At 34.7% G+C, this 22,844-nt stretch overlaps 2 protein-coding genes across 2 annotated transcripts; both read right to left on the bottom strand.

Moving 5' to 3' along the window:
- Positions 1-844: 844 nt before the first annotated feature.
- On the bottom strand, positions 845-9,476 carry LOC144359230 (uncharacterized). The gene is made up of 7 exons (XM_085495831.1): positions 9,450-9,476; positions 8,567-8,773; positions 3,759-3,850; positions 3,370-3,460; positions 2,880-3,036; positions 2,474-2,604; positions 845-1,999 (listed from the first exon to the last, which is right to left on the bottom strand). The coding sequence occupies exons 1-7, from the start codon at positions 9,474-9,476 to the stop codon at positions 1,892-1,894; spliced, it is 813 nt and encodes a 270-aa protein (XP_085351957.1). The 3' UTR covers positions 845-1,891.
- Positions 9,477-14,379: 4,903 nt separating this feature from the next.
- LOC100377536 (2-Hydroxyacid oxidase 2-like) lies at positions 14,380-22,418 on the bottom strand. The gene is made up of 7 exons (XM_078012473.2): positions 22,276-22,418; positions 18,869-19,020; positions 17,589-17,875; positions 16,705-16,929; positions 16,344-16,502; positions 16,162-16,231; positions 14,380-14,644 (listed from the first exon to the last, which is right to left on the bottom strand). The coding sequence occupies exons 1-7, from the start codon at positions 22,416-22,418 to the stop codon at positions 14,577-14,579; spliced, it is 1,104 nt and encodes a 367-aa protein (XP_077868599.2). The 3' UTR covers positions 14,380-14,576.
- Positions 22,419-22,844: the final 426 nt, after the last annotated feature.

Below are 22,844 nucleotides of genomic sequence, written 5' to 3'. Positions count from 1 at the left end.
GTTACTCGATTTAGAATCCTACTGATTCGCATACTATGCAAATACGTTTTTTTCGGATTAGTTTAATCTGGTTATTCTACAAATATATCTTATTACTCGATTTAGGATCCTACTGATTCGCATACTATGCAAATACGATTGTTTCGGATTAGTTTAATCTGGTTATTCTACAAATGGATCTTGTTACTCGATTTTGAATCCTACTGATTTGCAAACTATGCAAATACGGTTGTTTCGGATTAGTTTAATCTGGTTATTCTACAAATGGATCTTGTTACTAGATTTTGAATCCTACTGATTTGCATACTATGCAAATACGGTTGTTTAGGATTAGTTTAATCTGGCTATTCTACAAATGGATCTTGTTACTCGATTTAGAATCCTACTGATTCGCATACTATGCAAATACGGTTGTTTCGGATTAGTTTAATCTGGTTATTCTACAAATGGATCTTGTTACTCGATTTAGAATCCTACTGATTCGCATACTATGCAAATACGGTTGTTTCGGATTAGTTTAATCTGGTTATTCTACAAATGGATCTTGTTACTCGATTTTGAATCCTACTGATTTGCATACTATGCAAATACGGTTGTTTCGGATTAGTTTAATCTGGTTATTCTAAAAATATATCTTGTTACTCGATTTAGAATCCTACTGATTTGCATACTATGCAAATACGGTTGTTTCGGATTAGTTTAATCTGGTTATTCTAAAAATATATCTTGTTACTCGATTTAGAATCCTAGTCCATGCCGCGGGATCGTGATTTTTGCGATCGTCTCATTATTTACAATGTTAGTAGTTCTAACTCACTCCAAGTAGCAATGTACAAGGTGAATGTCTGGTTGTCATAGTTTACATTTTATCAAGATCAAGAACAATTCGACAGACGAAAATCATTTTTTTTAAAGGGCCACATTGAGTGTTGAGATAGGGAGGTTTGCGATAACAAATATTTGGCACAATAATATTTTTTTACAGATAAATGCAATATGAGGGATATGTACCAAAATGGCTGTACATGAGAAAGACAAAACACACTTGAATAATATATATATCATAAGCAATTGAACATAGAATCCCATGAATATTTAATGTGTATCGTATACTGCAATAGCTTGCCTACACGATTTATTCACGGTAAAATATCACGATTAAGTTAATGCGATAAAGAGACAAGGTAAATGACCGTGATTATTATACATCTAACACCGGCGAAAAAAAAGAATTTGATTGAATTTTTCACTACATGTATTTCCAGTATTGCATCGAACGAAGTCTGATATGTTTACTGTAAACACATTATTTTCATTTCACGATATCTTACCGTATTTTTTTTAACAAGATGAAACATCAAACATAATTATTACAGATGTATCAAAATACACACAGACATTGCCTTTATTGAATATAGATAGTGTTTATGATAAAATAGACAACTATTTGTAAGAAAACTCGATACAAATTATTTTTTAATATATTGACAAACAAACAAATTTGAATTGAAACGAACCCGATCTTGTTTGTAACTGTTGTTGCTCAATCATTCGCTTTTCGCGACGTCATTAACAAAATATACTCAACCTTACATCTTGCAATGAAAGTGACATCAATAAATGAAACAATCCAGAAACTAAAGATTAAACTAATTAATACTGGAATCAAAATTACAGCAAATATTCTTCAAACATGAATAAAAAAAATAAATCAACACTTTAATGATGAATGCATATTTGGCCGACAGCTAGCCACAGTATTTGACAATTTTGACGCCAAATGTGTATATTGTTTTTAGTTACCATTCAATGCAGTAGATAACCAAATCTAGTAATTATGCATTTATCGCCTAATGACTAATTACAGTTGCCCGTGGCCATGCGTGTAAAACTATGATACCTTGACATTGAAATCAGATTTCAAATTACTGGTTACTACAAAATCCTTTGCCTCCAGGTCATCAAAGTTTGTGCAAGATACAATCGCCGAATCTGGAACCTACAAACAAAGTGTGACAATAGTTAAAGGAATTCCGTAGGTGAAAATTATGGTTGAAGTACCCCACTCTTATCGGGGAGAGGTAATTATAGAGGTTATCATCACATTACTTATAGTTTTTAAGGTGCGCACCTTTTCAAATGTTTTGTCCGAAAACCAGTCAACTATTATATATGTTGCGTGGTCAATGGAATTATTTCATTTCATTAGGATTTTAAAAACAAGTCGTCACATTAATTTGAAAGCAATATAGCGTATAACGGTTTCCATATAATGACAAAATTATTTAAGCAAAGTAAGAACATCATTACCACAGTAAACAATAAGAAAACTCAATTAGGCGTAAGTCACTATCCGATGAATACTGCCGATCGATAACATATCGAGTGAATTCCACCGGCTAAATGAATCAGTGTAACATTTGGACACAATAGTTCGACACACTTCAATCACATATATAAGACTACAACGTACCTTTTCCAAGTAAGAATACTGTGGATCCACCGTTTTGAAGACAGGATCATTACTGGCGCGGTTATATGCAATTATAAACGCCCATCTGCGCTGTGTGCTGTGGTTCTGGGCACTGCTGTGTAGTATGTTACCTGGACAAATGTAAGATTATAGTGAATCAAACTAAAGTTAAAGGTGACCATAGATACTAATAATGCTACCACAGTCAACAAAAAAGACTTAAAGATGCAGTGGATTTATGTTAGCATAATAAAGTTGTAAACATGCATCCTTGAAATAGTAATATCCTGAAAATATCCATATTATCATATAAACCACACCGGCACCAGAAATTGCTTTTTTACACACCAATGACTTCACAAAATATTAGTTTCGTACAACAGACTTGTTTAAATCTTGTACTCACAGTGGAAATAACAAGCATCGCCAGGTTCAAGTTCCAGGTAAACTTTTTCAAAACGATCTGATTTTAAGATCAGATCCAGTCGCTCAGGGTCTACTCCAGCTTGACCTCCAGTTAGGATGTGTTCAATTCTTCCCATTTTATGCGAGCCCGATAGAATCTGAAATGACATGTTTCTGGTGAATTTCAATGTTAAACGTTATAAAATTTAAATTGGTGGACGCACCAATTATGCTAAACCACTGCGTCATCCGACCGTTTGCTTGTATTGTAAGTGACAATAAGAGACATGGTGTGTGGTCATCGCTCGTGAAGGAATAGTTTCGAATCGAAACGCCATATTTCCCTCACATTATTGGCAATTGCACAAACAAAGACAAGTTGAGTGTCGTTATTGTTTAATAATAAAGATGAAGCATGTTTCATTGAAGCTGCAAGTGCATCAATACTCAATCCCATATTTGCCGAGAATATTACAATGTAGCAAACTTACCTGAAGGCATCCATTTTCTTTGGTTGCCTTGTCAACGGCGATGAACACTGACGCCATATCCGGAAAAAGACAACCATAATGGTACCAATACCTGAAAGGTCAATTTGATAATATAGTTGAGACGAATCTGTACTGGCGTGTATCCGATTTTTAGTATACGGCATACTGAATGGGGAGGAAAAGTAATGTTGTTCAGAGCGTCAACTGTACGTATTTGATATAGACTATAGCCACTCTCTCAAAAACATTAAAATATTATCGAAGTTTTGATTGGTAAACTTTCTTTCCATTTATAAGAAGTGATACGATAATAACCAAGCAGTGGGTACAGACAAAATGAGCGATCCCTTAATATAATGTTTATGAATTCAAATTACTAGTTACTTTACCCATAATCCTGGTGCCATCTATAACTTGCTCCCACCAATGCATCTTTCATGATAACTTTAGAGTGATAATGGTATATTTCTCCTCCAAGTAACTGTCAATATGTGACATACAATATACAATGATCTTACATCATCATTACATATGATCCAATAACTGAGAGTTGGACATGAGCGTATGTTTCTATCAGAAATCAAACCAGTTTCATTTTTTACTACTGTAATAGTGTTATTTTACATTTTGCGTATGTTCTAATATATTAATATAAATGCCCATATAAATGTATTCAGTTGATGTCAACAGAACCATTCCAAGAACTTTACGCTAATTTCTATGTTATGTCTTCAAGGCCACAGGAGAGACAATACTTTAATATATTATGGACAATTGATATAATAGACTCTCTGTTTGCCGAGTTTTTCTATTGTCGCCGAAGGTGCAAACTATAGCAGTTTTAATATTGCTGTTTAGAACACAGGGCTGGATACCCGAAGTGCAGTATGAATGACAAAACATAATCCATAAAAAAACATAATACACTGTGCTATTTAGTAATTAGCTTACATATCAGAGCGTGCTGAACACATGTATCAAAGTGCTGGTATAACTATCATACAATGTAAATATCTGAAGTTTATTACAAAGGTCGAGTCCCCGGATGAACTATTTCTATCTCCATGTTTACGAATGTTACCATGTAATTGCAAATGTGATGTCGCTTTTGCATGCAGTAAATGTGCCATGTATTGTCGGAAATAAATATGGATATGCTTATTGTTTACTATTATTACTGATATTGTGTATCGTTTTATATTATTATACTGCTATATTCATCGTTTATACCGCCTAAGCGTGAATGTAACACAACGGGATACGACCTGAACACTGTGCAATGTGCGAACGTGAGAGGCAGCACCACATCATTTTTATTGACCAATCACAGTATTGTATATTTGTATCTAAGTTTCGAAGCTCAAATTCAGAATCCCCACGAGGGTATATAAGTATTCATTGTATTTTATTCGGGGCTTTTCTATGGTATGTTCACGTAGTAATAACAACTTGTGTTATACTCTGATAAGTACGTGTCTTGTCTGACTGCTGGACATCTGGTATTACAAAGAATATTACGTCCAAGTATACGACTTACCACATGTATCTTCCATGATGGGTGAAAAACAATACAATATCGGTCGCTTGTGTAGACCTAATGACTTGTGGTCAACATCAGTTTCTCGGCTTTTGCATTTTTACTCGATTACCTTTGAATCCTCCCCGCTTTTAGCAATACTGACACCTCTATGAATGTGTTTAGAACGTTTGTGAAACATATCAAGATTTGATATAAACCATGAACCTTTTTAGCACACTTTTCGGTTTGTTTATGCTTTACAACTCAAGACCACTGAACTTTGTTTATATGCGACTCATTTGTTCTGTTCCTGTGCACTTCTGGACAATGCCTTTATCAAATTCATTAGTGTTAATATAACAGGTATAATTACAGCTTGTCTAGGAACCAATCAGCTAATGGTTTGTGCCTGATACACCAGTATAACTAGTTATTGTTCTATTGTTCTACTAGTACTGTGTGTTATTTCCATCTGCTATCAAAATATATGTGTCAGGCAAATACAACTGACTATTTCGAACAGGTGCTTATAGGGAATCTAAATACTGCCATGTTTAAAAACTGGTCAACATACTCCACCATCGATTAATTAATCTTGAACTACCTGACACGATTGCTCCTGAAATTAAAGTCAAGCAAATCGTGTTTTATTTTCATCTATCAACCCCGGATATTGATCTGAATACTTGGCCCGTTTTGTGAAACAATGGTCAAAATAACTTTGGAAAAGGAAAATATTCTTCTCGTAGATTTTAATATTGATTTGCAAATTAACAATTAATAATTGCAGAGTGCAATTACAAATGTACAAATAGTTATAATGAAAGCATAACAAGTCAGCTGGTGCGACAATAGTGACCTAAGCTTTGAGGTAACATGACTATCGAGTGGGTGTTATCTGTGTAATTGGGTGTGTGTGGTTTAATCAATTGATTAATTGTTACAATATGCTAGAAAAAAGGATAACTGAATCACACACACAAATTGTTTGGCAGAAAGAAGGTACTTAAGTACAAAACTAGGCCTGAATAAAAGCTCCAAAATACCCCAGACCAAGGCGGAGCTGCCAAACAAAATGATTGTATGTAAGGACAATTTAAAATTGTGAAAATACAATGCAAACATTGACAAGAAAACAAAGAAAAATTAAAGCTGCAAGCAGCGTCACAGGGGCCCAAGCTTCAAACATATATTCCATAAATAATGAGGTCAAATGATACACATGATACACAATTGGTTAGTTTGAATTATTAGTACCATGAAGTCGAAATGCAGTTGATTCTATACATTTGTTTGAAATATAAAGGTTATGCATATTAATGAGTTCACATGACCATATATGGTCATCTGTTATTTTAATCAAATCTCTTGTTCAATGTTGTCATAATAACACAAGATTCATCTTCCTAACTCCAACAGTGTTTGAGATATGACAGTTATGCATATTAATGAGCTCACATGACCATATATGGTCATTTGTTATTTTAATCAAATCTCTTGTTCAACGTTGTCATAATAACACAGGATTAATCATCCTAACGACAACAGTGCTTGAGTTATAACAGTTATGCATATTAATGAGGTTAGAAGCCCCCACCCCATGTGTGCCCAGCCACGTGGCCTAGCAGTGTGCTATTCGGGCAAAATGATGCATCTGGTGACACAAATGCACATACAAAATTTGAAAGAAATCAGACTAATTGTCACAAGGTTCCAAAATACATATGTAATTTCAGATCATAGTAATGTAATTATTATAAAATTAATTCCACGAAGCATGCAAATTTGCAACGATAAATATAACCTGGGCAGAATAATCCCAGCAAAGAATTGTGTTGAGTGGGACGTCGATTTCCCACTCAAAGTGAAATGCACGTACGTCTGCTAATTTTAAGTGGCGTAATAAGGACGCCACCAATGTCAACGAACCAACTAATTGCTTACTGAAGAGGATCAACATGCTAATTGTCTGTTATGTTAATTCATGCATGGTATTTAATGAATGGAAAAGCTATTGTCAACGTCTTTCCTGCCACGCTGTTGCTGAGTGTGCACATCATTTGTGCGTCGGAAGGCCCGGCTCTTTTATGTCCACTTCCACTTCGACAGCGTGCACAGCAGGTCTACGCTTCCACATGAATTGTACTGTGGACATGGTATGCATAATAATTATTTCAGAATTATTTTAGAGTCGTAGTGTGTTATTTTGTTCAATGCTTTGTTGGGTTTAATACTTTTGCCAACTTTGGTATGAACGGTTCACTTGGTTGAAACACCAAATAGTTAAGACGTTTACAGTTGGAATAGATCAATACTTTTGTTAAACTCTACATATGTTTCTTACTTTTGGCTCTACATACTCCAGTCACTTGTCACTCTTGACTGGAACTTGAAGCCGTGTGTATATATCAGTTGTTCCGTATATGCCCTCTTTGTATTATTCCCCCTTTATTTATAGTTGTGTTAATACATATTGAGTTGAAAGTTAATGCATCTTCGTGTTGTCATTGCAAGCGTGTGTGTCGAATTCGTATACATTTCCAAACCTGGTCACCCCAATAATGGGTAAAGAACCCACAACACAAGGCAAGGTGTTTTGGTCCTCCTTTGGCTACCATTTTTAATTAACTGAAAACAAGCCTTGTGACACTAATACAAAACATGTAGTTGCATAATTTCTAATTTCACAAAATCCAAGATGGCGGCCAAACCATGCCATGAAGCAATATTTACATGACCAACGATTATGGTCTGACCCAACACATAAATGAACCTATAAGAATTACTCAAATATGTTATACAAAAAAGAGCGCATTTGTACCTTGATTAATGGTTGTTACCACTTCTCATATTATACGTGGCTTAATATTAACAATTTCAATTTGGCAATGATAATCAGCTCAGGCGTGTCGAGGAGTAAACTATATTCCACCTTGGAAGTAAAGAACCCCATGGAATTAACAAATAGTTCAACTCGTTTGTTAGCTTACTACCTGAGGTGCGTTATATGTTCTATTGTGGAATCTTTTAGTGATTCTATTTTATAGTTCATGCGCGTTCTTACGTTCCTATGTTTCTACCTGTATGTTTTAACATTCTCTTCTATGCTATCCATAAAGAGCCATTGCTCGAAACGTCTAGCTATTTTTAATAGTTATTTAGGACTACAATACCGAATATTATCTTCTGTCTATCAATTTAGTAATGGCTGGCAAGGTCATTAATCCTGTATCCTTTGTGAAGTTACTTTTGGTCAATATTGACAACAACCTTTATTGGTCTAACCATATTTCTTCCATTGAAAATGAAATTCATACTAAATTCTTTCCCCCCATGCTTTGTATACATGGCTTGAATGGTTATTTAAGCTATATTTAAAAAAAAAACCTATAACCCCAGATTACATAAGTAGCATATTCCATAGCTATATTCAGTCGAGTCAAAACGTATTAAAAGTATCTAAATCCAGAACTATGCATCACAAGTGTACTATGTTTATGTCTTGCTTGTCTAGATTTATTTTATTAATTAGTTAGTTAATGAAGGACCATGTATAATTCTATCTCCCTTTTATGCCTACTTAAGAATATGCCATTCTCCCTAACTTAATATCACGTATTCGTGGGATTTGAAAAAAAATGTATTCCAGTTTAGTAGTATACTTTTCTGTTACCATACCTGTTCAACAGTTCCAGCTACCTTGTTGCTTCTGGCAACCATGCCTGATACATCATCCCCTGGTTGATTCCAGACACAGGACTTTGTTTTACGACCATTACCGTCGTCTCGTCCACCTGCATTTTCCTGCACTGTTTTACTCTCCAATACGGACTTTAATTTTACAATTTCTCTATCACAAAATAAAGACCTTGAGAAACGAAAGAACTATTTTTAGATAAATTAAACATTTATTCTTTGTGAATTATAAGAAGGCGTCAATGCGTTAACAAAAATGAGAATCCTAGAAGTGTATCAAAGTTTTCGAGAAGTAAAAGCCAAATCATTTAATGATGATATAAACGTTCTTAACATAACATAGCATAGCATAACGAAAAATCTACTTGGATAGCTAAGATCTATTCATGATCAACTTGGTTGATTCGGAAGTGTTTATGGTCAACTAAGTGCTATAGATAGTATTCAATTTCAAGTTGCATAAAACAAATTTATGGTCAATTAAACTGTTCAGAAACTATTTGTGGGCAACTATGGGACTTAGGTAATTAAGTTCATGGTCAAATAATTCATGGTTATGTAAGTGTTCATGGATTATACATGATCAACCAAGTGACTTGAAGAAATTTACAGATAACTAAGTGACTTAATAAATATCAAAAGTCAATTGAGTGGCCTAGGAACTATTCTACATTGGGTCCATAACGGTGGGTGTGACGCATGTGGAGATTGTCTCCAAAAATATTAATCAATCAACCAATTAAAATATACTGTTAGTATACATTGGTGAATACTTTTATTAATTAATATATATATATATATATATATATATATGGTACTTGCCTGATAATTATGTATCCATTATCCCTCCAACTGTCGAACATACTCTTGGTGACATGTAATTCATTTCCATCATGAACGAATTCTACAAAAGTAACGGAATTGTTGATGCAAATAAACTTGCTTTGCACACAGTCGTTTTAGTACACAATACACTGTCTCGTTAGTCGAGCCCTTTAGCGACACAGAGCGTGAATAACTTTTCTTTGCTAATGTGCATGACGTGCAGGGGAAACCCTATATAGGAATCAACATGTTGACCATGCTAGTTTTAAATTTGGAATTCGAATTGATTTTGGGTAAGTATAAATAAACTAGTTTAAACTGTCAGGAAAAAGGACAGGAAAATAAAATTCGCTACGAACTGGCATTGCATTGAAATTACAATCATTGACTCGTAAATTTGAAAAGTGCCATATTACCACATTATGTATCTGTCATATAACAACATATGGACTTGTGATGACCTGTGTGAAACAGGGATACAAGGAATAAAATAAGACAACTACATATAAAAACATAATATTTGGGGAGAGAGCATGTGAACTTGTATTATTTCTAGAGTTAACATTTATTAAATAATGGTATGTCAAAATCCCAGTAAATTTATACTAACTAGAATAACCTAAATGTCACATGAGAGAAAAAGTCTGCAGTCTCAGCTTATTTAAGTATGATAGCCAATCCTCTTTTTTCTTAGAATGAAATGTACTACTATTGGACTTTTAAAATGACTAGCCCAATTTACGAAATGAGACATACAAGATACTAAAATGAGACCTAGAAGATCTTTCACTGAACTGCCAAGGACTGACCTCAATAACCGAAGCTCCCATAACAAATGAATAACAATGTTTATCGAAATGTCAGTGATTTGGCATCTTATTACGGATTAAATTATAATATTTCCAGAAATCAGTAATCTACAGTATTTCTTTTGTCCTAACTATTGACACCAAAAACATGTTTTTATTTGAAATGCATTTTCCTCTGATTTAATGATCTAAATAAGTGAATTGTATCAGTGTACTTGATCATGATCAACTTCAAGTTCAATTCTAGCAATTATGCAATATGAGGCGAAATTACAGGCAAATACAGGATGTATTCATTCAATAACAATATAACATCTGAATATCATACCCTACTGAAATCAAACAACAAACAACAACACAGTTCTGCCAGAAGAAAAGACCCAAATGGAACGGAAGATCAAGATATCATCCTTCAAAATCAGAATTCAAATTACCAATTGTACCCAATAATTAGAAAACAACAAATATCTTTACTACACATCAAACTTTACAAGTCATTCGGGCTCATTTTGACGGTAAGCTTGGATTATTTTCTGGTGCACCATGGTTTTGTATACTGTCGAAAACAAAAGCAAAAAAACAAGCCAATACAGCCGGCACTACTACTATAAACTAATATAAATAATAACGTCGCCTACAATAAAGAGGGCCCATACATATTATATATGATGACAAAAAATATGGTGTAAAGCACAGTGAAGACGATTTAATTATAATTAAAAAATGTAGAACTAACAGCGTGCACTACGCGATAATTTAACTCATATAAATGTGTGCCTTATTTTTGCTGTTCACTAGCTTGCTTGTGTTTGTGACAGTGTTTGCTTCTTTCATACAAGTCGCATCACTTCCGGTTTATTTCACCCCCCAATAAATGTATAAAACTGCAAATTTGGAGGGATTCGTGTGAGTATTTTTCAATTACATTTTCCAAATTAACTGCCAGCACATTAAAAAAATCAGTCAATTTGCTGCCCTAAACCGCAAATCTCCGTTTTAACATGTAGTTGTTTGTATCATATGGGCGTGTCTTTCCTAGCATTTTAGAAGAATCAGCACTATACATCAGCACTAACATTTTCACACCCTCACACGCGCATCGCCCTGTCCAATATTTCAGACAGCTAGCTGCCACTGGACGCCGAGTAGTACACAGTATGGACGTTGCTACTTTTAACTTCCGGGTTAACGATATTCCAAACAAGAGCCTATACATGTATCTGATGTGTTAACTTTTGTATTCAGGACTGTCGCTGTCACGTGATGGTGTCATCAATAAGAGTCCTTGCAATATTGATGAGTTTATTTAAATGTAACTGATGTCATGATGACCAAGTCAGGGTCGAAGCATTGCCACGATGCGCGAAACAAGAGTTGCGATGTATACACTAATGTTGTCGTTTTCGAATCAGTTCAAATATATGCATATGCAAGCATATGTAGCCCACATATATATATATATATATATATACATAAACTACGACTAACCTGTAAATCACGTGGAATAACAGCCAAGTAAGCAAGCGCTCTTTGAAATTGACAATTGACTCCACTACACACTGCACACTACACACAAGTTGAAGTGAGCCGTCAAGTACTAGCTAAGAAACTAAAGCTAGCGGCCATTAATATCCGCCAAAACAATTCAGTTTAGAATTTATGTACGTTGTTCCTTTCATGTAGCTAATATACCAATGCAAATCTGTCAGTTAAAATATACAGTTTAATATATTATATTACGATTTCTCGTTGTTTTGATTGCTTGAAGTAGGAATAGTAGTTCATAATGTAAACATTTAAATATAATTATTGGTACTCGGTTTCTATAGTTCACATTTATTGATTTTAATTTCAATTTAATCACAGTTTTAATACATTTTGAGGTGACTGGCAACAAATTAAATTCGACAATTTTTGCTTACTTTTTTGATCCTGTATGAAATGTATGAGCTTTGTCAAAAGAGTAGCCTGGGTATTAACATATATTAAATACTGGCTAATCAAATTCTTCATAGGTATGTCTCTAACGCATGCTTTTGGGTTTATTTAGTTGGTTCATTTAGTGTACTTTTTCGACTCAGCAGCCTTCAAAACCTAATATAACATGTAATAACATAACTAATCCAGCAGGTTCTTAAGGTTTCCTCGTAAAGGTTTAAAGTAGGGTGCAAACGATTCTAGCTTGTATCATACTATGCTTAACCTACACCTCGAATTCCTCGTAATAAACACTGCATTGTTTTTATTATTTTTCTAACATGTCGTTGCTTTATTACAACCTATATAGGTATCGTATGTGGTATAATATATACAGTATTTGTTTTAGCAAATCTTCATTTAACTATGCAGTATGCTACTTGAAGTACAATGCAAATGTATACATTAAGAAATGCTTCCTTACAACTATTTATTTCGTTTTTCATAACAATAAGTTATGGATATCACTTATTATTTGGCTATTATCATATATACTGTTTTCGACAAAAAGACCATTTTTGAATTCATAATACTATTTAAAAGTACTTGGCTTGATGAATGGCAACCAATCAAATACAGCTTTCCCATTTTTTTTTTAAATAACTTTCATTCCTTCATCCTCGTAAACTTTAATTCTCAATATGCAAATTTTATTCCTGTGTGTGCAACCCTGGTTAATTTTGTATTTGTTCTCGCTGGTTCCACTTTTCAAAATGTAATCGCGAACAGCTAAAACTTATTGGGAAAAACTGTTGGGAATAACCGGTTATATCGTTTTGTTGAGTGAACACTATATTGTCAGACCACTCGATTGTACGCACTTCGGGAAACATTTCCATTAGAATAATATATCTTAGCTTAACGTCAAATCTAGAGTTTTAAAATCAGTCTACCTTGTCAGTCCCGAAGAAATCAACAAAAACCATAACAAATCATAACATTTGTGCGCGACATTCTGCAATTAGTTTAATTAGTTTAAAATATTAGTTTGCAAATACAGTCTGTATGAGTGTGTATATATTTCGCGAGATTGTATAAAAAGGTAGCTGTCACAGGGTTCGTCAAAAAATCTATCACAATTGGTCTGTTCTGTTTATCTATACATGTCCTGCCTCTAGACAATGTGTTTAATACAGCCAGGTAGGAAAATTTTTGTGCATACGTACACTTTGCGGTCAGGACGTCACGATGCCACCTAGGCATGCTCCTGGCAGAACATTGTAGTTTATAGACGCGTGTTTATGGAAAACAGCGTATTTGTAAAAACGTGAAAATTAATTACTACCGAACAGTATCACTGACTTGGCTGAAGGACATTGTGAATCATTGCCAAATTGTATAGGAAACTAACTTGACTGAATTACTGCCAGATTGGAGACATGAGGTCACTGACCTGACTACTAGAACAAAAGGATAGAAATAACCTTTGTCCCCACTCCTGCACTCCTCCTGGAGAAACCCCAGTGGAATTGGGAGCACATGTGGAGGCAGTCTTCCCTTGGTGACCGAGGTGTGAGCAGGTTGTGGTCGTGGTCTCTCCCTGCAAGTTGTCAAGAGATTCGGGCTATGCTGCAGGAAGACTGACCAAAGAGCTCTACTAGGCCGATAATGGAAGCCACTAATAGTGATGAGAACATACCAAGCCACTGAATATCATACTGACTGAAGACAAGGGAATCATCGATTTGATACCACCACGGATTGACTACAAAGACCATGGCATTTGTTACTGGTAAACCCATACACACACTCACATTAGTATAGGGAATTCCAGAGGCTGTAGTATTGATTGTTATTATTATTGATTGTATTGTTTGGAGACACTTATTTATTGTACATGCTATTGCATAAGTGTATTAAATCTATTGATTTTTACCAATATTGTTTTCATTACATAAGAGTGACGTTATACCCTGCAATTACTATCTTACGATTCCAATCTGGTTATTTATCGAGAGGTCCCATGTGGCTCTATTTGTTATGGGTAAAATAAAAGAACCCACAATCACGGGTATTGGGTGGTACCCTTCACGGACAGGATTGTTTGTGCCGAATATCATTCAACCTCGTGACAGTAGCACCATGTTTGCGGTTTTATAAAGGGTACGGATCCGGAGTTACCCAAACTCTCTCAGTGGAAGAAACAGCTCACCAACGTTCTACTTATTCATTTGCGGAAGCCTCTTGTGTATGGGGTTGTTAATAACACATTGAAAATTTATTAAAATAAAAGTAGTATTTAATCAAGGACATATAATTTGTAACATATAAGCTTTCATTTCTGATTACTGGTTAAAATTATTGGTTGAGTCATCGTAAATTAATTAGTAGGCATGTAGATTTCTTCCTAGTTCTATTTCAGCAGTATGCAGATAGTCAAACTATAGTTTCGATAACTCAGACTGGTGAACCACAAGCGATGAGTTTATGTCATTGACCGTTGCACATCCTGTAAAATGTAATTCACAATATTATTAATAGTGTAACCAATAACGCAAATAAAGAATCCAGGAAAACAACTATACTGGTACATTTCAAGAATGATAATAAAATGGAAATCAAAATATTTCTTCGTTAGATTGCTTTATAGATGCAATCAGAAGACTGTTATGTGTCAGGCATACAGTCTTATTGTTGTTAATTTGCGTTGAATATATTCATTTTCTCGGTTTGGTAGGTATCAAATAACAACATACACGTCTTTCTATTAATCCAATTAATCGAAACTTAGAGAAAGTTTCTGATAAATAGGACATCATGGATTTGTGTCTTTGTTCATTCAAATTGCAGAGCAGTCCCTGAAACATGTTAACCAGGTTAAGAGCAATTTATTTGTCTGATTTTCGGCATTATAATCCCATTTTTAAAATTTCTTCATTATCAAATAATAGACATGTTTTACAACATACAATTGTGAATCATGATTTGGGGATGAAAGCGTTTCGTCATCCATGAACAAATGCCAAAACACTGCATCAAATGGTTGACTCGGGAGAGTGTGCATTACTGGATGGACGCCTTATATACTCATGCAGCAATCAGCCACTATTTTATAATTTCAAAGAAATGATTTCAGTTGCCCACATCATAAGAAAATGATTTCATTAACCTTAGTGATGAAAATGTGCACTATTCATTAATGCGAGAAACATTGCGTCAACAAATGTTGCAAGAGTGGGAAATATGTAATTATTTTTCAAAAAACCATCTACGTTGAGTTGCTATCTGCATTTCTTGTTCTTGATTCTAAAAAGTAACTACACTTCAGAAAAATACGTTTTTGTATTTAATAGTTCCCTTATATTAGCATGACGTATGCCATACCAGTTTTTGTTAGTTCCTTATACTTGATACCTGCACAGCAATGCAATGTATTGCTATTTTACTTAGATGATTGTATGTTGATACTTCAATGTTAATAATCGTGACATCATATTTGCTGTAGTTCGTAGCACTAGGAATGGTTCGTAGGTTTTAGGAATGAATACAAATTGTGGTAGCAAACACTATCGTGCATAATATTTTTTTATAGACACATAAAATCGACCTTTAGTACTTTGCCATTAAGGACAATCATTATACAAGAATAACTAGTAATTTAAATGTCAAAATCTCAAACGTGAGAAAACCGTTATGAGAACTACCTTGAGTTTTGATAAGTATAATAATTTTCATAACTATCCACGTGAACTGGCATGACATTTTGTGTACAATTATCATATAGTCATGTATTCCCCAAAAGGTTTAATTCAATATTTATGGCATCTCCACCAGCCATTGGGACAAATGTTTTATAATTAGATCGATTACAGAGATGTTTTTTTATATTAATTAATACCAGAGAATAATTAGGTCTGTAATTGTATATGTGGATTTTCGCTTACAAAATTCCACAACAGCCTTCATGCATTGGTCAAACATGTTTAATACTGAAATAGAACACGATTAACAAGTTTGTCAACATACCTGATAATGCCATTGCTAAGCTGAACTCGTCCTTTAAAATTTGAAGAACCTGGGTAGCTCCTTCTTTGGCCTTTGTGAAAAATAATGAAAACAAATATTGAAATAAATACAATGAATCAATTGATCATAATCAAGTCACTATACATGGTAATTTGGTTTCATTTCTGTATTTGTAATCTTACCGCATATACCAGACCATATATGATTGGTCTTCCAACAAACACAGCCCTGGCGCCCAATGCTATTGCCTTTAGCACATCAGTACCATTACGTACACCGCCATCTAAATACACTTCTAGTTTCCCATTCACGGCTTTCACTATTTGCGGCAACATTTCAATCTGAATAGAAAGACAGTCGGATAGTTGTACGCATTTGAATTTGACTATCAGATCTAAATAATATAAATAAATTTAGTAAACAACCGTTCAACACAATGTAATAAATGCATTAACAATTCAGCAAAACATTTGATAACGTTTCCTTACATAGAATAAAAAGCAATTCATATATACTATTAAAGTGGTAATATGTCATTCATACCGTTGCTGGCACTGTATCTAATTGTCGCCCACCATGGTTTGATACTATGATACCATCTACTTTGTGTTCCACAGCTAGCAATGCATCTTCTGGGCTTAGAATACCTTTAAGTACTATTGGTAGTTTGGTGACCGATCGCATCCATGCGATGCATTCCCAAGTCAATGTCGTGTCTAATAGGTTTTTTGGCCCACCGTAATCTTGGTCAGCATCTGATGATGTTATCTATAGAACAAATTAAAACTATTGACTTAAACTAATAATACATTTTCTATGATTCACCACACCGTGTGCAATCACTCTACTCCACTTCACTTCACTGGACCGGACCATTTTCCACTGAACTTCACTAAACCTCGCTCCACTGAACTCCACTATTCTGAATTCCACTTAACATCACTCCACTCCACTCTATTCTATTGACCTTCACTGAGCTGCACTACACCCATTCCACTCCACTCCACTCCACTCAACTACATTGAACTCCACTCCACTGTAATGCACTACACTCCACTACACTCCACTCCACTCCACTACACTCCACTCCACTACACTCCACTATACTAAACACCACTGAACTCCACTTCGCTTCACTCCACTATACTAAACACTACTGAACTCCACTAAACTACATTGAACTCCACTTCACTGTAATGCACTCCACTCCACTCCACTCCACTCCACTCCACTCCACTCCACTCCACTCCACTTCACTTCACTTCCACTCCATTCTATTGCCTTCCACGCCATTTCACTGGTTCAGACTTCCATTCCACTATACTGAGCTCCCATCCACGCTATTCACTACAACCCACTTCACTGAACTACACAACAACTTTTGGTGCAATACACCAGTCAAACAGACGTTTGTTTTTTTTCCTCACTCTATATCGTTCTGGAAGATGCACCAATTCTAAGTGTGGTGGAAGTGTAAACCCTCCAGAATAAATATCGATCCTTCTTTTTCCTGTTGCTGGGGTATCTACTGTTAGCACCAATGCTTTGAACCCAGTCGTTTCAGCTCTTTTTATCAAATTAACAGACACCTCCCGCGGATTCCAGATATACAACTGGAACCATTTCAACACCCCAGATCCAGCAGCTGCCACGTCTTCCAGCGGCGTAGTTGAGTATGTGCTGAGCATTATGCACGTGTTCATCGCTTTCGCAGCTGTAAAAAAAATGATGCAGGTTCGTGGGCATTTTGGGAGTGGAATTTTTTTTTCTTTTTATTATCCAAACAGTCTTGGCTATAGACTGTTAAAATTTTGTGGAATTGTGAATAGTGCAACATACTCAAAAAACGATTTTAAAATATAGATAACAGGTGCGAACATTATCTCTTTTGAATGCTCAGCAAGATTTAGCAAGGCTGTACATAAATAATAAAAAAGAAACATGGTGAAAAAAAGAAATGACGGGATCTCCATATATTTTAACAAAACGATAATACATTTAAATTTGGAACTGTTACAGCCATTTTACTTATGAGCATTAGCAAACTTCTTACTGAGTGAATTTTTATGCAATTAGCAATTATCTCAGATTCTTTTTAGCTTCTAGACGCTTTGACCTTTTGTTTTGAAATTTTCACAAATGATTGATAATGTTTTTATCTCCACAAACGCCGTCAGGGCATTGTTTTTAGTTGAACAGTGTTACAACAATCATACAGACTAGCCTGGTTAATTTATGCATAAACTTGAAGTAGTGAAATTTGAGCTGCTGCCCTGCAAAATTGACAACTGGTAGACAGTTTTCAAGAGGGCACTTTCTTCATATTAAACAGATGTACCCATAAACCAATTTTGACAGAAAACAGAAGCATGGTTTAGAAGCAATTTTTTAAAATTACTTTTGACCAAAAAAGCACATTTTTGTGCATATTTCAAACTACAATGTCCATAAAAAAATACTAACAAAATTTTAAAATTCATATAATAAGCTTTCCGAAAATATATAGTTTTGTGGACAAGGTAGGTCATCTTGGTTTCCTAATTAACTAATTAAAATACCTGTCAAGTAAACTGCATCTCTACCTTAATGCTATCACTAGAATGCTTTCAACTAATATATATATATATATATCTTCAAATGTTAATTTTTGTCTACAGAGAGAAAATTCGTTTTATTTCGAAATTTTTTGATAAAGAATGTTCTTTACCTTTTGCTGTGCTTGCCTCACCATCTGAACAGGCAAGCCGGTGAAATGCACTTGACGCGATGCACACTGGGAATTGTATAGGATTGCCAACAATTGTTGTCGACAAATCTCTCTTGGAAACATCTCTTAACACCCTTGGCAATAGCTTTAACCTTGATAAAAAAAAACGGCGGTAGCAACAAAGTAATATCATATGATTTTATTAAGTGGAATGGCCTCCGGCCAATGGTTCAATAAATCAAAAATAGAAAAATACAGGGAGTCATTCAAATATCCATTGTATCTACAAGTCACAACTGGTTTTCTCCACATTTAGAAGCGTAGAATACAAATTTCAAAATTTGAAGTACAGATAAGTTGTCAGACTGCGTTAAAAGAAACAAATTTCACCAGAGTACCTGCCAAGGTGACAATATCAAGGGAAAATGTGTCCATGTCTCCGTGAGGCAATCACATAACATTTTCCTAGATAAGAAAGGAAATCAGGGTTTGACCATTTTGATCGAGCATTATTGACATTCCAGCATGTACAATTAATATCATTGTATTCAAATGATTAATTAAAGTTATTACTAGTTATATAGTTCGTCTTAAATATAGTATTTTTAGAGGTCTGATGTGGTAATCATTCTATATGGGCGCTTTCCTTCTTCCAGTGCGCTCTGCGTACTAGGCGATAACTTAAGTCTTTTTTTCTCTCACCAAATCCGAGAAATCTTCACCAACACGCATTCCAGCATCCAAAGAACTTCTATTTATTCTCGCATTCTATCGCACGTTTGAACGGTCTTTAAAATGACTGAATTGGGCGATAATGGGTTGTGATTTAACACGTCACATTCGGTGAAATCTTTTGAATTCTATATGTGTCTGCTGTGTTAATTTATCCTTAATATAATGTTTAACTTTTTCTTCATATTCATCCCTCGTATTGCTTGATGCCGTGGAATATTAAGTTGTCACGTTTTAGTTGGCCCGTTTGCGTGTCTAGTTTATTTTCTAATAGGTTGATTTTCTCATTGAATTGTTTATTTCCAGACTCGAGACATTCTGCCGTTAGTTACTTCAGCTTCACTTCTTAGTTTCTATACTTCACCATTGAAATTATTAATTTTCGTATTTATGTTTCTAGTGAAATTATTCATTTTGCCATTTAGTTGCCCACTTATCTATATTCGCACCACTGGTTTTATTTTCACTTCGTAATTTCATAGTTTGCGGAATTTCCGTAGAGATCATACCATCCTCTGTCAATGTTGATTTTTTAGGTCCGGGGTTGGATTCTACGTCATCCCACATACAGGTAATATTTGGCCAATGACTGAACAACAGGTGGTATGTGTAACCAATGTGACCAGTTCTTTCTTTCGGCTTAGGATGCTGGAAACAACCAACTTTACTTCTATAAGTTAATACATTGCAATGAAATAGTTACCTGTGTACATTGAAGCTATTTCTAAACTTGTTCCTAACATCCGCGTCGAAAGTTCTACTCGAATTACAGCCATTTAGATGATATAAAAGGTATTCAGAATCTAAAATACACCTTTTGTTTTTCATTTTTGATCACAACATTTTTGATAATTAGACAATATGTTTCTTGCGACTACCATTTATCTGTTATGAAATACCGCCCAGGAAGTGAGTTTTGTGAGTGTTTGGTATGCGCATTTACGGCGATTTAATCTTTTTCAAATTTATTTATATTTTCATTTAAATATGCGCATTGATGGCGATTTAATCATTTTCAAATTTATTTATATTTTTACTTAAATATGCGCATTTATGGTGGCGATTTAATCTTTTTTAAAATTTATTCATATTTTAATTTAAATATGCGCATTTATGGCGATTTAATTTATGTATAATTTATTTATATTTTTTATTTAAATATGCGCGTTTATTAAAAAACGTACGCTACTCGTTTACTAATATAATACTGCTTCACTTGCACTTGACATTGTTTAATCTTTACGAAATTGCAATCATTAAACTTCTCATAAATACTCAACTTATGACCTTGCTATTGCTGGAGTGAAATTTATCTTCACACGTGGTCTCAGCTACGCTCAACAAGACAGTATACCCGAATTTGCGTCATTTGCAACACAATTATAAACTACCAGCTGTTCAAAACATCGAGAGTGTACCCAAAGTATTGCAAAGTACCTTTTGAAACACATTAGGATCTTTCTAAATTCTTAACTAGCAGCTACCAAAACAAAATCAGCATCGAGAATCCGTGACTAATGTTGATCGCCACCATAAGAGTGAAAAAATGTAAGAGGTGAAATACTAATACATGTGCATTTCTTACGAGTACAAATAGCCTTTCTATATATATATCTGATATAAACTGATCATTATTGAAGCATTAATGAAGTACGTAAAGGGATGTACTAGTCACAATCAATCTTTTTCTCAGATTTTTATTTTTAATAAAACATTTCATTAGTATCAATTTGTAACGGCCTTCGTCAAAATGGTAATACTTAAAGCATAGCATGTATGCTATATACCGACGTAACGTCGTATTAAAAGATGGCCACAGGCCTAGGGGTGTTTCTCGGTCTCCAGAGGCCGCCACCTATGGAAATTCAGTTTTGCTAAGCCGACCTCAGGAATAACAGTACAAGATGACAACTTACCGGGGGTCCCGGGCGAAATAATGTCAAATACGTCGCTATCTTAAGAAGCGAAGACCCTCCTGACGGCGTCTCACTAATGATTTTATACGTCATTTTCAATATTAACGTGCGTCATAATAATGTCCATGCAATGGTGTCGAAAAAGATTATTTTTATAAAATTTGGTCACATCTATTTGGGTATAAAAAGTGCTCAGAATTACAGCTGATGTCGCTTTGAGATTTGTGGTGTATAGAGTATATAAACATACCATAAAGTAAAATTACACGATATATTCTATGGACAATTTAATACAGATTATTACAATAAGTAATAATAATAAAGACGATTCTCATATTAACAATAGAAGAATAAACCATCTTACTCACATTAGAACGTGATGAATTCATATTTGCAAGCATTTTTTGAATCCTGATTTGGATTCCTAGATTCATGAATGTATTTGTTCAATCGTCAACTATTTGGTTTGTTTGTTTGTTCTATACTTTGAGTCACACACGTGACTAATATGGCAGCCATTGTTTGTATAATGATCACAAACTGCGATTATAACTATAAAATGATACACAATAAAAGTAGTGGTTTGAAGAAGCTTTAGAGGGCGCTACATATTGCTAACTTGAGCCGACAAATAACGAATATGTTAAAGGACGGTGGTCGTTGCGCAGCGCGTGTTTCAATTTCATGTAAATAATCAATGTATTTTACACGCGTTGTATACGTCGCTACCACCGCCCTTTAACATATTTGTAATTTTACCTTGAAAATGCCTTTCTATTTTCATCACGACTAATTTCTTCGTCAGCGCCAGATTTGAAGAATCCTAGAGTGACTTGATCTAAATGAGTTGATGCATAGTCTTCGTAGTCATCAAGACATACTAGTGGTGATTTATCCGCCATATTTGCTCCTAGAGGGGAATATGGTAGTGTATTAGAAATAAACCACATTTTGTAAAAATATACAAGCACAACTGTTTAGTATCAACATGACCGTAATCAACCACATGAAAAAAACCAACTTGTTGGCCAGCTCAAACTCTTACAAATCTCAGGTAAACAAGACACGCCTACTTTTTGCACCTAGAAAAATTCCCTGGAAAAACACCAAGATTAGAACATCCAAAAACACACAGAATAAACGCACAAGTACACAGCCGCTAAGTTGTAAACAAAAGACCACATATTAGTCTCACCTTTGACCCAGGCGATCACGCCCTCAAACAGGGAGCAAAATATTTAAAAAATGTCATTGGTTCTTGCAAGGCATTCAAATTGAGCAGCCATTGGTTGATTAGTGGCTTAAGACCTAAACACACATAGTGGCAC

The sequence above is a fragment of the Saccoglossus kowalevskii genome, chromosome 22 (assembly GCF_978046115.1).
Source record: "Saccoglossus kowalevskii chromosome 22, keSacKowa6.1, whole genome shotgun sequence".
Classification (NCBI taxonomy): Eukaryota; Metazoa; Hemichordata; class Enteropneusta; family Harrimaniidae; genus Saccoglossus; species Saccoglossus kowalevskii.
Note: the sequence above shows the minus strand (reverse complement) of the source record. Positions and strands in the feature narration are given on the sequence as shown.

Coding starts and splice junctions, on each gene's coding strand:
- LOC144359230 (XM_085495831.1), bottom strand. CDS start 9,476: ATGGAAATGAATTACATGTCACCAAGA. Junction 3,851..8,566: donor TAGCTGGAACTGTTGAACAG/GTATGGTAACAG, acceptor ACATATTGACAG/TTACTTGGAGGAGAAATATA. Junction 2,605..2,879: donor CGATGCTTGTTATTTCCACT/GTGAGTACAAGA, acceptor ACATTTGTCCAG/GTAACATACTACACAGCAGT.
- LOC100377536 (XM_078012473.2), bottom strand. CDS start 22,418: ATGGCGGATAAATCACCACTAGTATGTCTTGATGACTACGAAGACTAT. Junction 19,021..22,275: donor AATAGAAAGGCATTTTCAAG/GTAAAATTACAA, acceptor TTTTTTATCAAG/GTTAAAGCTATTGCCAAGGG. Junction 16,930..17,588: donor ATCTTCCAGAACGATATAGA/GTGAGGAAAAAA, acceptor TTTGTTCTATAG/ATAACATCATCAGATGCTGA.